Raw genomic sequence first — 16,416 nt, forward strand, 5'->3', positions numbered from 1 at the left:
GGAGCTGCCAGACTGTTTTCCACAGCAGCTGCACTATTTTACGTTTTCACCAACAGTGCACAAGGGTTCCAATGTTTTTCCACATCCGGTGTCTTTTTGATTATAATTATGCTAGTGAATGTGCAATGGTATCTCATTGTGGTTTTGACTTGCATTTCCCTGATGACTAATGATGTTGAGCATCTTTTCACGTGCCTATTAGCCATTTGTATATTTTAACTGGGTTGTCTTTTTATTATTAAGCTGTAGGAATTCTTTATGTATTCTAGACACAAGTCCCTTGTCAGATATGTGATTTGGAAATATTTTCTCTCATTCTGTGGATTGTCTTTTCACTTTTTTGATGGTATCTTTTGACTCACAATGTTTTAAACTTTTATTAAGTCTAATTTATCTATATTCCATTTGTTACGTATGCTTTTCATGTCATATATAAGAAACCATTGTCTAACCCAGGGTTACAAATTTTTATACCTGCTTTCCTCTAACAATTTTATAATTTTAGCTCTTACATTTAGGTCTTTGATTCAATGAGTTTATTTTTGTATATACAGCATAAGCTTTGGGTCTAACTCCCTCTTTTTTTTAAAGATTTTTAAAAAAAATTTTTCCTTTTTCTCCCCAAAGCCCCCCAGTACATAGTTGTATATTCTAGTTGTGGGTCCTTCCAGTTGTGGCATGTGGGACGTCGCCTCAGCATGGCCTGATGAGCAGTGCCATGTCCACTCCCAGGACTTGAACCAGCGAAACCCTGGGCTGCTGAAGCAGAGCGCGCGAATTTAACCACTCGGCCACGGGGCCGGCCCCTCTTCTTTTCACAGGGATATCTGGCTGTCCCAGCGCCATTTGTTAAGATTATTCTTTCCCCACTGAATGATTTTGACAGCCTTGTCAAAAATCACTTGACGATAAAGTGGTTTATTTCTGGACTCTCAGTTCTAGTTCATTGATTGATATGTCTATTCTTATGCCAGTACCACAGAGTCTTGATTACTGTACCCTTGTACTAAGCTTTAAAATTGGGAATTGGGAGCCCTCCAACTTTTTCAAGATTGTTTTGGATATTCTGGGTCCTTTGAATTTCCATATGAATTTTAGGATCAGTTTGCCAATTTCTATCAAAAAATCTGAGATTTTGATAGGGATTATGTTGAATCTTTAGGTCAATTTCAAAACTGACAAGACTGAAAGGAGAAATAGACTAATCCGCAATTATAGTTGGAGACTTCAACACCTCTCTCTCAATAATATACATATATATGTGTGTGTATATATGTCCACGAATTGGAAGACTCAATATAGTAATGATGTCAGTTCTCCATACTGATAGACAGGTTTAACGCAATTTCTACCAAATCCTAGAAAAGGTTTTTGTAGACATAGATAAGATTATTCTAAAATTTATATAGAGAGAAAGGAACTAGAATGGCTAAAACATTTTTTAAAGTAATAGGCTTTATTTTTTCTAGAATAGTTCTAGGTTTACAGAGAAATTGAGCAGAAAGTACAGAGTTCCCATGTACTCCCCTCCTCTACAGTTTCCCTTACTAACGTCTTGCATTAGTGTGATACACTTGTTACAAGTGATGAACCAGTACTGATACACATCTTAGTCTGCTGGGGCTGCCACAGCAAAGTACCACAGACTGGATGGCTGAAACAACAGAAACTTATTTTCCCACATTTTTGGAGGCTAGAAGTTCAAGATCAAGATGCCCTCAGGGTTGGTTTCTGGTGAGACTCTCTGGTTTGTAGACAGCTGCCTTCTCACTGTGTCCTCACATGGTCTTTCTTTTGTGCAAGTGCAGAGAGAGGACTCAGAGCTCTGGTGTTTCTTCCTCTTCTAAGGACACTGGTCCTATCAGCTCAGGGCCCCACCCTTACGACCTCATTTCACCTTCATTACCTCCCTAAAGGCCCCATCTCCAAATACAGTCACACTGGGCTTCGGGCTTCAACATATGAATTTGCGGGGCGGGGTGGGGGTGGGGGGGCAGGTCAAATATACGAATTTGATAGGCTGATGTCAAAAGGGCTTTTACATCCAGAAAGGCCCAGGGGACCACATCAGGCTTGTGCACTCTCGGACGCACACACTTGCGCTCACCCTCACACATACATGCAGTGCACCTGCACACCTATACTTGTTCACACATTCATGCACATGCATGATGCACACACTGGACTGGTCCATTGAGGTCCCGTCTAAGCAAGCAGGATGCTCTCCTAGACTGTGGTGTCTCTTCCTTCTCATAATTGCTCTTTGCCAATTTTAGTTAAAGGACAACTGAACACTGAAGTAGAACAGAGCTAACAGAGAAGCCTTTGTACTGCATTTGGCCCAGTGTGGTCTGCTCATCCCTCATCTTTCCAGAGCCTTGAGCCTGCTCTCCCTGGATCTGGGCAGGGCTGTGAACCCACGCTAAGCTGTGGGAGTGGAAAGGCCTTCTGAGACCCCCCGCCTCATCCCTGTAACCCAAACCCCCATGAAAGGGCCTCTGGCAGCTACTCCTCTGTGCCCTCAACTCTCTCGGGTGCCCCTCCAGGAAGTGCCCAGATCCCTTAGACCTACCTGGATCTGCTCTCCAGAGCACATCGCTTAGACTCATGCTGTCCCCTGACCAGACTGGAAGCGGTGAGAAGCAAGACTCAAGCTTCTCTCTCACATCTCACGCCACAGAAGCTCTGGACTGGGGTGAAAGCGGAACCCTAATCCACTGCACAGAGTGCAGGACATGGACAGTTGCCTGGCAGAGAGCCAGGAGTCTTTCCAGGGAAGGAAGGGTGTCCGGCCTTAATTTTTGCCTCTTTGAACTCTAATCCACCTGGCTGACCACATCAGATGCAGGGGAGGTGTGTGGTCATGGAGCACACAGGAGCACTGGGGCAGGTGGCAGCTCTTCCCAACCCCCACACTCAGGCTGCTGTCACACCAGGATGGGAGGACACTCAGCAAGCTGCACATAGCATGCAGGACAAAATGAAGAGATTCTGAAGAGGCTCCAAGGACAAGGTGCCTGGGTGTGGCCTAGAAAACGGGGTAACCATCCATAGTAGGGGCCCCTTGCTGGAGGGTACTCCACGTCCACACCCAAGCCTTTCCCTGAGTTCTCCCTCAGTGCTGGGACCTGTTGACCCCCTAGGAGGCCAAGGCTGGCATGTTGTGGGCTCAATACGGTGGGGTTGTAGGCCAGAGGGGACACTGGGCCTCAGGGCCCTGCTGGTGTGGTTGGCTCCCCTCCAGAGGTCCAACGAGCTGCTTGGGTTCTGGGGACACTAACTCAGCCAACTAAAAAAAAGCCTCCTAGGGCCAAACCCACCTGGCATGTGGGCTCCATACAGAAGCACAGACCATGGAGTACTGCTTAGGGGGAGTCAGGAGAGGGACCCAGGAGCAGGGGAGGTTGAGAAAGCAGGGTGCACCAGACACAGCCTGCACCTGCACCAACGACAGGGAGCTGGGCTGGAAGGAAGCTTGGCTGCCTCGTGCTTATGCTCTGGGCAGTGGGGAGGGTCTGCTTTCCAAACGGAGGGGAGAGGCCTGGGCCAGCCTCTTCTCGGTGAAGGCAGAGCAGAAAGAATGACACGCAGACAGCCCGTGGATAACTTAGTTTATGGGTCAAGCCAAATGCAATGCAAAGTTGTTTTTGTTCTTTTTTTTTTAACCAAAATAAATAAATCAGATCTGTCCCTGTGACAGGTGAGGGGAGCTGGCCCCTCGGCCTCACGCTGCCCCTCACCAGCACCCCTCCTCTCCCCCATCTGACCAGCTTTGGCAGAGCAGAGAGAAGGCTTCAGAGTCTCTGTCGTGTTAAGGAGAAACAGGACAGAGAAGTGGGCTGAGCAGGGAGGCAGAGGCGGATGTGACACAGAGCAGACCCAGATCCCAAGCCATACCTCCTGGCCACACATACCCCGTGGGCTCCAGGTGCTGGCAGATGGAGCATGCATGGCCCCCATGCACAGCCCAGGACCCTCTCAAGGGGAGGAAGTGGACACTGCAGAAAGTGGACCTGCCCTCTCTGTGCCAACTCAGGCTCAGGCCACCTCCTGCCAGCCGCCCCTCAGCAGCGCCCCCAGGTCACCCTGCCATGAGGGTCCTCCCGGAGCCCCCACCACCCCGCAAGCCTCTGACAGCAATGGCTCCTCCAAGGGGTCTGGGGCTCAGTCTGGGAAGACAAAGTCACCTAGTCCAGGTACAGGAGCCCTCTTGCTGGGTGACAAGCACTGCCAGCATGTGGGAAAGCCACATGAGGCGAGTCCTGCAGAATGAAGCCAGGGTGGAGGCAGAGCTAACCCTCCCAGGACACCTGTGGGGGCTCCCTCTCCCCTTCCCACTCCCCACTGCCTCCATGAAGGCTGCTCAGCCGGAGAGAAGTCACAGAGCGTGGGAAGCATCTGGCTTGGGGGACAGCCAAGCACGTGAGGGGGACAGTAGCCTAATCGGTAAGCAAGCGAGGGGGGAGTGTGCGGTGCAGCAGACGGGCAGAAGTGTGGGCAGCACTGAGGCACTATTCTTTAGTTGAGAAGCGAGGGGCAGTCGTGGACGTGGAGGGCAGTAGCCCAGGCAGCATCTACGAGAAGTTCTTGAAGGCGTCCAGGTCGAAGGCTGTGTCCAGGAGGCGCTGCAGCTCTGTGAGGTGAGTCTTCTTGTTGCCGGTGGCTGGAGCTGCTGCTGGGTCTCGGCCGGCATACCTGACGGAAGTGACAGTGAGTGGTGACAGCAAAGGCCACTGAGGGAACTGAAGCTCACTGCCCTCCCTGGTCCCCAGCTAAGCACCCGCGGCCTTACCACACAGGCTTGGCGCGGCTGATGGTGGTCCGCAGCCGGGGCTTCACATAGTCATAGTAACCCTGGTTCTTGTGCTCCTCCTGGCACCAGGCAAGCTCGGCACTGGGATACTTCTGCACCTCCTGCAGCAGGAGGTCGAAGGGGAACGGCGACAGCTGGGGAGAGAGTGAGGGGCTCCTGTCAGAGCAGCGGGCCAGGCCGGCACCAGAGGGAACAGTGTCTCAGGTGGGAAGCTCAGTGACCCATCCAGGATGTCCCGGAAACTCTGGGAAGGCTCTGGGGCCCCAACACCCCGAGGAAGGACACCAGCACCGGCTGTAGCACCTCACCTGCTCAATCCTCGTGATGGCCACCTGCTCCACCATGCTCCGCGCTTTGCGCTCTCGGGTGAGGTCATAGTATACCTTGCCCGTACAGAAGAGAAGCCTCTTGACGTTTTCTGGGTTGTGGGCTGCAGGGCCATCCTCTGGGATCACTCGCTGGAAATGGGTTCCTACAAGAGAATCCCCACGGCCGGGGGTCTCTCAGGACTTGGCTGAGGATGCCCAGAGCCCTGCCACTGCTGCTGTGTATGAATAGGGGCAGGGCTGTGCCATGGGCTGAGGCCAGGACACGCAGTTTCCAAGGGTTACAGATGCTCCCCCTCCACGAGCTTCTGATGCCCTTGAATTTATTCTGACCGAGAGAGCCTTGAGAAGCACGTCACAGGTAACAGGCCCAGCAGGCAAGGCCAGCCTTGGATAACAAGTGACACCAGTGCACCCTTCAGAACAGACCTGTGTCAGACTTCAGGGGCATCTACGTCTAGTAAAGCATCCCATGACCACTCTGCTCAGACTCCTCACAAATTTACAATACTAAAACTTTCCACACAACTGGAGCAAGTATTCAGATGCTCAGCGCTTGGACTGTGGCTGTGGAACAAGCCAACTCCAGGAAGCTGCATCCAAGATGAGGGGCTCGCGTTCATGCTACACATGCAACTTTAGGATTAAAAGGAAACTACCTCCACCTGATAAAGCCTGGATATGAAAATCCCACAGTAAATATCACAGTCAATGATGAAAGACTGAGAGCTTTTCCTCTAAGACCAGGTACAAGACAAGGGTGCCTACTTTTGCCGTTTTTATTCAACATAGTACTGAAATCCTAGCCGGAGCAATTAGGCAAGAAAGAGAAATAAAGGGCATCCAAATTGGAAAGGAAGAAGTAAAATTATCTCTGTTTACAGATGGTATGATCTTACATGTAGAAAATCCTAAAGATCCACAAAAAACCTGCTAGAACTAGTAAACAAATTCAACCAAGTCATAGGGTAGAAAATCAACACTCAGAAATCAGTTGCATTTCTATACACTAACAATCCAAAAAAGAAATTAAGAAAACAATTCCATTTACAACGGCATCAAAAAGAATAAAATACTTAGGGAGAAACTTAACCAAGGTGGTGAAAGACCTGTACACTGAAGAGTACAAAACACTGCTGAAAGAAATTAAAGAAGACATAAATAAACGGAAAGGCATTTAGATTGAAAGACTTAATATTGTTATGATGTCAATAGCACTCAAAGCAATCTACAGATTGAATGCAATCCCTATGAAAATCCCAATGATATTTTTTGCAGAAATAGAAAAATCCATCATAAAATTCATGGAATCTCACAAGACCCCAAACAGCAAAAACAATCTTGAAAAAGAAGAAAACCGGAGGACTCACATTTCCTGATTTCAAACTTACCACGAAGCTACAGTAATCAAAACAGTGTGGTACTATCATAAAGACAGAGATAGACCAATGGAACAGAACAGAGAGCCCAGAAATAACCCCTACGTATATGGTGAAATGCCCTTTGACAAGGGTGCCAAGTCCATTTAATGGGGACAGGACAGTCTCTTCAACTGGACCTCCCCGTGCAAATGAAGCTGGACCCTTATAAGATATATGAAAATTAACCCTAGATGGATCAAAGACCTAAACATAAAATCTGAAATGCTAAAATTCCTATAAGAAAACAGGAGAAACACTTCACGACATTGGATTTGGTGATGATTCCTTGGATATGACACCAAAGGCACAGGTGACAAAAGAAAAAGTACACAAACTGGACTTCATGAAAATTAAAAAGTTTTGTGCATCAAAGGACAATCCACAGAATGGGAGAAAACTTTTGCAAGTCATGTATTTGATAAAGGATTATTATCTAGCATACAGAGAGAACTCCTAAAACTCAACAAAACAAACACCCCGGTTCAAAAACCGGCAAAGGACTTGAACAGTCATTTCTCCAAAGAAGATGATATACCAATAGACAATAAGCACATGAAAAGAAGCTCAACGTCACTCATTGTTAGGGCAATGCAAACCAAACCACGATGGGACACCACCTCATATCCATCAGGATGGCTGCTATAAACAAAACAAAACAAAAAACAAGACAAGTGTCGGTGAGGGTGTGGAGGAAGCCCTTTTGCATTGTTGATGGGAATGTAAAATGGTACGGCTGTTGCGGAAAAGTTTGGAGGTTTCTCAAAAATTCAAACATAGAATTACCCTATGACCCAGCAATTCTGTTTCTTGGTATATACGCAAAAGAACTGAAAGCAGGGTCTCAAAGAGCTATGTGCACACCCGTGTTCACAGTAGAATTATCTACAACAGCTAAAATGTGGAAGCCACCCAAATGTCCACGAATGGATGAATGGATTAACAAAATGTGGTCTATCCATTCTAGATGGAGTCTTGTTACTCGGCAGGCCCCACCAACTGGTGTCTTTCCTTTGTCTGCTGAGTTGCCACCAGCCTCCAAGCACAGTCCTAGACAGTGGGGTGCACTCTAAGCTCGGACTCATTTCATCACCTCTAGAGGAGTCATGGGCACCCACATGAAGGCTGCAGACCCGGGCAGGATGTGAGACCTGCCTTTGACCAATCTGCATGCAAGCTCCCACTTCCAGGCTGCCAATGTTTGGCGGTCTTTACCCAATGACCAAATATGTGGCAAGGGCCACAGCGAGACTCACAAGGGTAAGCCCCCTAGCCCCACGGAGCAGCAGCTGAAATCCCCTGAAATGCCCGTACCCCTCACACACACCTGGAAGCATCTCGTCGAAGCTGGTTCTGGCCTCGGGGTGACGCAGCAGGGACTTGGGGGTGAAGATGATTAACTGAAACACAGAACCACAGACTCATAATGGATCAGGTTCCAAGGATTCGAGAAGGAGGCTCAACAGCAAGCGGCTGACCAGGCCTCATCTTCAGGACAGGGCACCTGGTGCTGCCCTTCTGGCTCTGCGGCCAGGAGGAGCTGCAGGTTAGAGAAGGAAAGAGGAGAAAACGGGAGGATGCTGTCTCCTCTTGCCCACCTCTCCTCTGCCTGGAGAGGCTGGGCCCTGCTCAACTGAGCATCCACTCCTCCAAGGCCCGCCCCACCTGCTCTGAGCCCTAGGCATCCCGTGCCCTGTACCCGGGAAACAGCTGGGAGCCTCTCCTGGCTGTCCCATCCCGTGGGCCTGCAGGCTGCTGAGCCCCAGCCCTGCACCTTGAACTGCAGCAGGGGACGCTCTACTCCTGGACCATTTACACACACTCCCACTCACCCTTTAAGCAGGCCTAGGAGCCTGCTTCTAGGGGGCCCAACCACTCCCTGGGCCCCTGCTGGGGCTCATCTCTCTTCTAAGCTAAGTATAGCACCTACGACCACCCGTTCACATGTCCATCCTCCCAGTGGGCTGGGGTCCTGTACGCCTCAGGCCAGGCCTCTCTGAGCAGGGACACCCCCAACTGACCGGCTTCCGGAAGGGCAGGAGAATCTGGCGACGCAGCACATGGAAGAAGTTGCCGGGGGTGGAGCAGTTGACAACGACCCAGTTGCAATCGTACAGCTGGTTTATGTCAAAGTTGGCCTCCTCAAGGTTCTGAAGCAAGGAAGGAAACGGGGAGACGCCAGGTGGCGCTGAGCACTCTAATGTGGGAGATGTTGGGGTACAGGGCCTCAGCAGATGCCCATGGCTCCAGCCTCGGGGTGCCACACTCCCCCAGAGACGCACACACAAGGGGACACTGACAAGAGCTAATCCAGCTGGGCTCATGCTCTGAACAGGATTCTTGCTCCTATTTAATCCCTCCCATTTCTCTGAAAACACAGCCTGGCCTGGGACAGACACAGGTTCCATCTAAAGCCAATTCTTATTTTCCTCAGAAACTGAGTCCCAACAGTTTCCTTTCAGCTCCTGAAGTTTCACTAAAATCACCCAAAGTTCCTTTCTCTAAAATGTTTGCCTGAATCAAAATACAGACAGTATGACTCTGAAAGCTTCTGCTGCAGCTTTCACACTGTTTCTCTGCTTTTGGCAGCAGCAGGAGGCGACAGGAGGCAGGCAGGCACACTCTTTCTTCTGTGTCCTGAGGAAGCCTCTCATTGTGGGGAGACAGCAAGCACAGGGCTCACCCATCACCCTCCCCTGGCGCCTCCTGAGAGGGACAGGGCAGCAGTGCCTTCAGAGTGCTTGCAGACCGACAACTGGGTGGTCACTCTACTCACCGGCAGGACGTCTGGGTCATCATTGCACATCTGTAGGAACCGCTCAGGCCTGGCGGAGGAATGTTCTGGGCCCTGGAACCAGACAGATAAGTTACAGTTCGGGAGCTTCACACGTGTTGACAGGTGCATTCACTACTTCTCTTCCTTAACCAACTTGCTCATTTCTGTTCTGAAAAACACCAAATTACCTGTTTTTCTGCCGGCAGTTCAATTCCTCCCCTCCCCCACCCACAAACGTACAGGATGCATTTCCATGTCAGGACAGGGTCCAGCATTTCTGGCTCCTTCTGGTTTTCAAGCCTGAGTCTTAAGATTGTTATCACTTGGGGGCCTCTGTGGTGTGACAGACCCCCACAGGGCCCGGGGTGGAAGGGAAGGGAGGTGGGCAGGGACTGCCTGAGCCTGGGTGGTCCACACCAGCACCAACCATCCCCTTCTCATTAAAGGCAAAGCAAGACCTCTTGTCTTCCAAGGTGGAGTGGCTACCAGCAGAGCCTGCATTGTGCCCGTCTCTGGGGTCAGGGTCCTGGGAAGCCCCTCCCATGTCCTAAGTCTGGTAGGGAAGGTAGGCTGGGGCTTACCATGCCCTCCATGCCATGGGGCAGCAGCAGGACAATGCCATTCTGCCGCACCCACTTGGCTTGTCCTGGGCAGATGAACTGGTCAATGATGCACTGGGCTGTGTTGTGGAAGTCACCAAACTGAGCCTCCCAGAGGACGAGGGCATTAGGACTGGCCATGGCAAAACCCAGCTCAAAGCCTACAGAGCAGGATGGAGGGAGAAAACCACCATGAGCTTTAAGCTGGTAGGCAGGGAACGGGCTGTGGGAAGCGGGGGAAGAGGGAGGAGGCAGCAGGGAGGAGAGGGGAAGAGGAGAGGGGAAAAGGAGCAGGGAACAAGGCAGTGAGGGAGAAGGGGCGGCTGGGGGAGTGGGGAAGGGGGAGGGGAGAGGGCCTGGTCGGGGGGGGGGGGCGGTGGCAGGGAGGGCCTCAGTGGTGGACGGGCAGGCGGTTGGTGGGCACTCACCCAGGACCCCGTACTCGGACAGCGAGCTGTTGCACACGGTGTAGGGGGCCTGGTTGGGCCAGAGGTGGTTCATGGGAATGCAGGTTCTCTTGTCCACGTTCTGGTCGTGCAGCACGTGGTGGCGATGGCTGAGGCAGAACAGCACAGGTGAGTAGGTGGGAGCCTGACCAGCAGACCCCACATAGGTGGCCAGAGAGCGCACAAAGCCCAGGTCTTAACAGAAGTGTCCAAATCAGAGCAGGGACAGGGTGCTTGGGCCTGAGGCTGGGACCCAGCGCCTGGCTCCTGCAGTGACTCTGCTGGAAGAGAAACCCGAGCCCCCCCTCGAGTCTTCTCCTCACTTCGAAGGGCCCACAAGAACGCCGAGAGCATCACCTGAAAGTGCCCCGCTCCACATCCTGGCCGCTGAGCCGGATATGGATGCCCTCCTTCAGGAGAGAGCCGAAGGCCATGTACTCCGCCAGAGCCCAGTCCACAGTCCTGTTCTTCACCAGCTCCCCACGGGTTTTCAAGATCCGGCTCAGCCCTGCAGAGACAGGGTGCTCACCAGTCACCCCGCACGCCCTCTTGTGACAAGAGCAGAGCCTTCTTCAGTCCCAGCTTCTGGGCGAGTGGGGAAGGCAGCCCGGTGGAGATCAGGAGTGAGGTGGGAGAGGGCTTCCCTCACCCAAGCACCTGGCCTTCAACGAGGTGGGTGGGGCCCTAGGCGGCCGGGGCCCAGGCGCATGGTGAGAGAGGCCGTCACTGGACTCAGCATTGGACTTAGTGCAGCCTTGTTACCTCCATGAATGGTGAAGTTCTCCACAGGCACGGAGCTCGCCACGTTCCCAATGTGTGCGAGAATATCCTCTGTCAGGCCCGTGGAGGGGCAGGACATGCTCCTGGGCTGTCCATCCAGGGTGAAGAAACCTAGGAGAGGAGGGACAAGCTGACGCATGGCCACTACTTTTCCAGGAACCAAACCGTGGCCACACGAGACGCCGTGGAGAGGTGAGTAAGACTCAATGTGGCGTGGACCATGTTCCCCATGAGAGCGGTAGTTGGGGGTTGATTCCAGGGCCCACAAGGGGTGTTGTGGGGCTGGAGGGGTTCATCGGTGACGTCCCTCACTCACCAGGCCAGGGGGAGTCCAGCCAGTGCTTGATGTGCAAGATCTTCTCGTCCTTGGACCTAGCAAAGGCCTCCTCACAGATCTTGTCATACTTGGAGATCTCCTCCTGCAGGGTCAGCACAGCTCAGGGGCGCTCTGCTCAGGGCACCGTGGGCCCACAGCCGCTGCATGCCGCACTTCCTGAGCGCACCTGCACTCCCCAGAGCACCTGACTCCACTAGCCTCTGGGCCTTCTCTTCCCAACACACACAACCTCTCTGAGATCTGTGAGAAGCCTACAACACTTTACTGTTCTCATTGCCAGCGGTTTCTTCTCCACATTTGCCGGCTGCCTCCCCCATATTATTCTTATGAAGTGGTCTAGTTCTCAGGGTTCCTTGCGCAGCCCCAGGACGATTGAACCCCAAAGCGCCATCTCCATGCTTGCCCTGATTTCAGCACTGCCTCCACTCCCAGACTTCCGACTCGCCATGCTGGTAAGTAGCCCTTGTCGCCCTTGTCCGATGCTGGGCAACCTGCATGGGCCTTCCCACTGGTCACCAGCCAGAACCCAGCAGATCACAGCAGCCTTTAAGGAGCTGGATCCTTCATCTGCCTCTCAGCCTGCAGCCTGCAGCCTGCACTCTGTCAGCAGAGAAAGCCTGGGTGGCTACTGCCTCATGCCAAAGTGCTCTCAGGTCCCACCTCCTTCATGGAACCCCTCAGCGGCCAGGACCCTCCAAGAACTTCAGCACTGAAATGTTGTAAATATTTCATATATTCTCACTTGGATCCTGATAACTCTGCAAAAGCAACAACTGGCCCTGCAGCTGGCCTTCTCTTTCCCTCCCCAGCTCTGGAAAGGCCTGCCAGGATCAGAGCCGGGGGACCCACCTCGTACTCGGGCTGGTTGACCACACCCTGCGACACCAGCAACTCGGCGTACTTTTGCAGCACGGGCTTCTGCTTGCGGATCTGCTTGTACATGAGCGGCTGCGTGAACATGGGCTCATCCATCTCATTGTGGCCGTTGCGTCGGTAACACACCTGGGCATGGCCAGGAGACACCAGCATCAGGGACCATGTCAGCTGGGACTTGGGACCCACAAAGACCTGCCCCATCTCTCCCATGTGATGCCTCAGTTTACCTCCTCTAGAATTAAGAGTTCTATATCTCTTTCCTTCACACACTAGAGTCGCTTTGACTGTCACATGAGATGAAACCACAGTGACCTAGGAATATCCTGGGACAGGACCCCAAAAACCTTTTTCCCTAGCATAGCTCACCCAGGTTGGAGGCTCAAGAGGGGCAGTAGGGTGAGTCTACACCAAGGAGTCCTGAGCCCTCTCTCCAGGAAATGGGCAGGGTCACTCACCAGGTCCACCACCACATCCTTGTGGAAGGTACTCCTCCACTCAGCTGCCACCTTGCACACGTACATGACGGCCTCTGGGTCATCCGAATTCACATGGAAAATGGGGGCATTCACGACTCGGGCCACATCGGTGGGGTAGGGCGAGGAGCGGGCCATTCGTGGGTCCGTGGTGAAGCCGATCTGCAAGGGACATCAGTCTGGCCAGTGGGCACGGGGCCTGCTGGGCCGGAGTGGGGCTAAGGGCAGAGCCAAGGGTGTGGGCAAGGCTGAGGGCAGGGCTACGGGCAGGCAGGGTGGGGCTGGGGGCCATTTGCCAGGTGTGTGTGTGTCATTTGGCTGCACTTGGCCTACTCTGAGGAAGTCCCCAAATGGCTATTCAGGTTTTTTTTTTTGAGGAAGATTAGCCCTGAGCTAACATCTGCTGCCAATCCTCCTCTTTTTGCTGAGGAAGACTGGCCCTGAGCTAACATCTGTGCCCATCTTCCTCTGTTTTATATGTGGGACGCCTGCAACAGCATGGCTTGCCAAGTGGTGCCATGTCTGTACCTGGGATCCGAACTGGCGAACCCCGGGCCACAGAAGTGGAACGTGCGAATGTAACCGCTGTGCCACTGGGCCGGCCCTATTTAGGTTTTTTTAAAAAAATTGTTTTGTGTTTTCCTATTCAGATAAAATTCATACATGTTCAACATGAGGAATTTGGAAGATAGACAGTATAAAGAAAGTTACCTACAATTCCACCAGCTACAGTGTAAATATTTTGATGTTTTCCTTTCCAGACAATTTTCTTTGCATGTATATACATGCAATATATACTTAAAATTTTGGATCCTATTACTTCTATAATTCTGCACTTTGTTCATTCAACATTATGAGCTCTTTTTCTTTGAAAAGAAAATTTAAAGGCTTCAAAGTACTCACCACTTAGCTGTACTAAAACTTAATTAACTATATATTCATAATTTTATTAAGCATTTAAAATTTATTTTTATGAAATACTTCAAACATATAGAAAGTATGATAATACTGTAATGATCACCCATAAACTCATAACCCAACATGAACAAATCTTAACAGTTTCAGGACCTTTCATATTCCTTAGAATAAAATAGCACATTTCTGCTATAGCTGGCCCTCACACAGGGAGCGCATCGTTTCCACATGATGCTATACGTATTTCATACATCCATAAACAATATATAGTATATTCTTAGGCTTGTTGGTAACTTTAAAACTTTGATATAATTTCAAACTTACGAAAAAGTTGAAAGAATAATGCAAAGAATTCCCAGTGTTTACTCAGATTCATCACTTGTTTCCATTTTGCTCCTTTATTATTCATGTTCTTTCCATTACGCACACGCTCACACACCTTTTCCTGAACTATTTCGGGGTAGGTTGCAGACCGTTCCTATTCCCTGAAGTGAGGACGGCCCCTTACTAGGCAGAGTGTAGGCCCCAGCCCAGGCAAGTGGACATTACAGAATGTTGTTATCTAACCCACAGTCTCTACACGCATTCCATCAATTGCCCTAAGATGTCCAGTCTTTCTTCCCTCAGTCCAGTATCCAACTCAGCACATCATCTGCATTAGCTATCACCTCTCCCGTCTCCCTTCAGCTGGAAGGCTTCCCTGCCTTTTTTGGTCTTTCATGGCACTGAAATTTTTGAAGAGTATTTCAGTATCTTTAAACCATGTAGATATACACTCTATGTACCCATGTATGGCATCATACTCTACATGTTGTGCAAATCCTTTGCAATTTGCTTTCTGTTCAACATGTGTATTTATGGTTCATCCAGGTTGAAGCAGGTACTCTGCCTCCTGTAGCAGAGCTTCAGAGTGGCATCTAAGTACTGAGCAGTGGACATCACAGTCCTTTTATCTACTCTCCTGTTGGTGGGCATTTAATTGTCTCCAACTTGGAGTCAACACACTCTTACTCTACATGTTCTTTTTTTTTCTTTTATTTTTTGAGGAAGATTAGCCCTGAGCTAACATCTGCTGCTAATACTCTTCTTTTTGCTGAAGAAGACTGGCCCTGAGCTAACATCCATGCCCATCTTCCTCTACTTTATATGTGGGACACCTACCACAGCATGGCTTGCCAAGTGGTGCCATGTGCACAGCCGTGATCCGAACCGGCAAACCCTGGGCCGCCAAAGCGGAACATGCGCATTTAACCGCTGTGCCACAGGGCCGGCCTTACACAGGTTTTCTCCAGCAAACAGAGTTTATCTGCAGAATACCCCTAAGAAGGGAAAACTAAGCCGCAGGGTACAGCATCACAGACTTTCTAAATACCACCAAACTGCTCTCCCAAGTGGTTGCACGCTTACCCTACTAGCAGCATAGGAATACCCTGCATTGCTGCTCATGATATTGTGACTATTTCTCCAGAATATTAAATATTTTAATGATTATATAATACCACTTCCTATGGCTTTGCCAAAATTTATGCAAAGACTCTTCTTTGTTGAATGGATAGCTTATTTCCTAATTTTCTAGTATAAATATGGTTTTGACATTCTTATACAAAAATATTTAGCATCTGATGGTTTCCTTACGAGAGAATTCTAGAAGGGGAAATCCTAGGTATGTTCTTAAAGAAACAGCCTAGGCAAAGCAGCCACTTTCTCTCCGCCGCAGATCTTACTGACCCCACATCAGGTCATATAAATGATGTCAAAAGCAGTAACATTACCAAAGCCGTAGCTCTTACGGAGGTCTGAGAATTCTTTATTCATTTATGACAAATTGCTTTTACATAATCTCCCTTATCACACTAACTAAAGAAAAGATTAGAAATAGTCAGAAACTGATGAGAACACTAAAAAGTGATGTACCAGGAAGAATTCTGATGAACACTTACAGAGACCTTGAACAATCTCATCACCCATCTGGGTGCCCCACTGAGGGAAATGATCATAATGCACATTACATTTAGAACCTCATAGAAAGTAAGCAAAGTAAGCTGCTTCGAAATGTTGAGACCTCAGTCCCTCAGCCTCCCTCCCCAGTAGCCACCACTGGCACTGGCTTCTGTTTCTTCAAGCATGTGTGTGTGGGTGCACGCACACACACACACACTCACATATGCACGCACAGACACGTGTGCACATGCAGACGCAGGTGTACTCCCTATACTGCTCTATACTGTTCTTCCCCCCTTAATATATCTTGTGGATCATTTCAACAGTATATACAGATCCCAGTCTTTCAAATAGTTTTATGAATTGTATTAATGATCACAGTTACACGGTGCTTATTTATAGGCCAGGCACTATTCTGTGCATTTTATATACATTAGTTTACATGGATTAACTCCTTTAAGCCTTGTAACACATGTATGGACATATCATCATAAACTATTTAACCAGCTCCCTACCAATCTAGAGATGGAAATTTTGATTTCTGGTCTTGCTGCTGCAGTGGTATCTTAAACACATCTCTTAGCAGACATATAGGAGTGAGTGTACTAGTAGGAAAATCCCACTACGTAGAACTGCTGACTTGAGAGCCAGAAGGGACCTTAGAGCCGAATGGTTTATCATCTCACTCCTGGCTGGAGCCCTGTCTACTTCAACCC

General features: G+C 50.0%; 1 protein-coding gene across 4 annotated transcripts in view; it reads right to left on the reverse strand.

The window, feature by feature from the left end:
- Positions 1-1,435: 1,435 nt before the first annotated feature.
- OGDH (oxoglutarate dehydrogenase) overlaps positions 1,436-16,416 on the reverse strand; it is an 82,429-nt gene continuing 67,448 nt past the window's right edge. For all 4 annotated transcript variants that reach the window (XM_014828270.3, XM_014828272.3, XM_014828273.3 and 1 more), the window contains 13 exons: positions 12,827-13,006; positions 12,345-12,497; positions 11,475-11,577; positions 11,141-11,269; positions 10,736-10,886; positions 10,361-10,488; positions 9,915-10,093; positions 9,334-9,405; positions 8,579-8,707; positions 7,885-7,957; positions 5,122-5,285; positions 4,793-4,947; positions 1,436-4,695 (listed from right to left, as the gene is read on the reverse strand). In XM_014828270.3, the coding sequence (XP_014683756.1) occupies positions 4,575-4,695; positions 4,793-4,947; positions 5,122-5,285; positions 7,885-7,957; positions 8,579-8,707; positions 9,334-9,405; positions 9,915-10,093; positions 10,361-10,488; positions 10,736-10,886; positions 11,141-11,269; positions 11,475-11,577; positions 12,345-12,497; positions 12,827-13,006 (1,737 nt within the window). In that variant the 3' untranslated portion in view covers positions 1,436-4,574. The remainder of the gene's footprint in view (positions 4,696-4,792; positions 4,948-5,121; positions 5,286-7,884; positions 7,958-8,578; positions 8,708-9,333; positions 9,406-9,914; positions 10,094-10,360; positions 10,489-10,735; positions 10,887-11,140; positions 11,270-11,474; positions 11,578-12,344; positions 12,498-12,826; positions 13,007-16,416) is intronic.

The sequence above is a fragment of the Equus asinus genome, chromosome 1 (assembly GCF_041296235.1).
Source record: "Equus asinus isolate D_3611 breed Donkey chromosome 1, EquAss-T2T_v2, whole genome shotgun sequence".
In the NCBI taxonomy this organism is placed as follows: domain Eukaryota; kingdom Metazoa; phylum Chordata; class Mammalia; order Perissodactyla; family Equidae; genus Equus; species Equus asinus.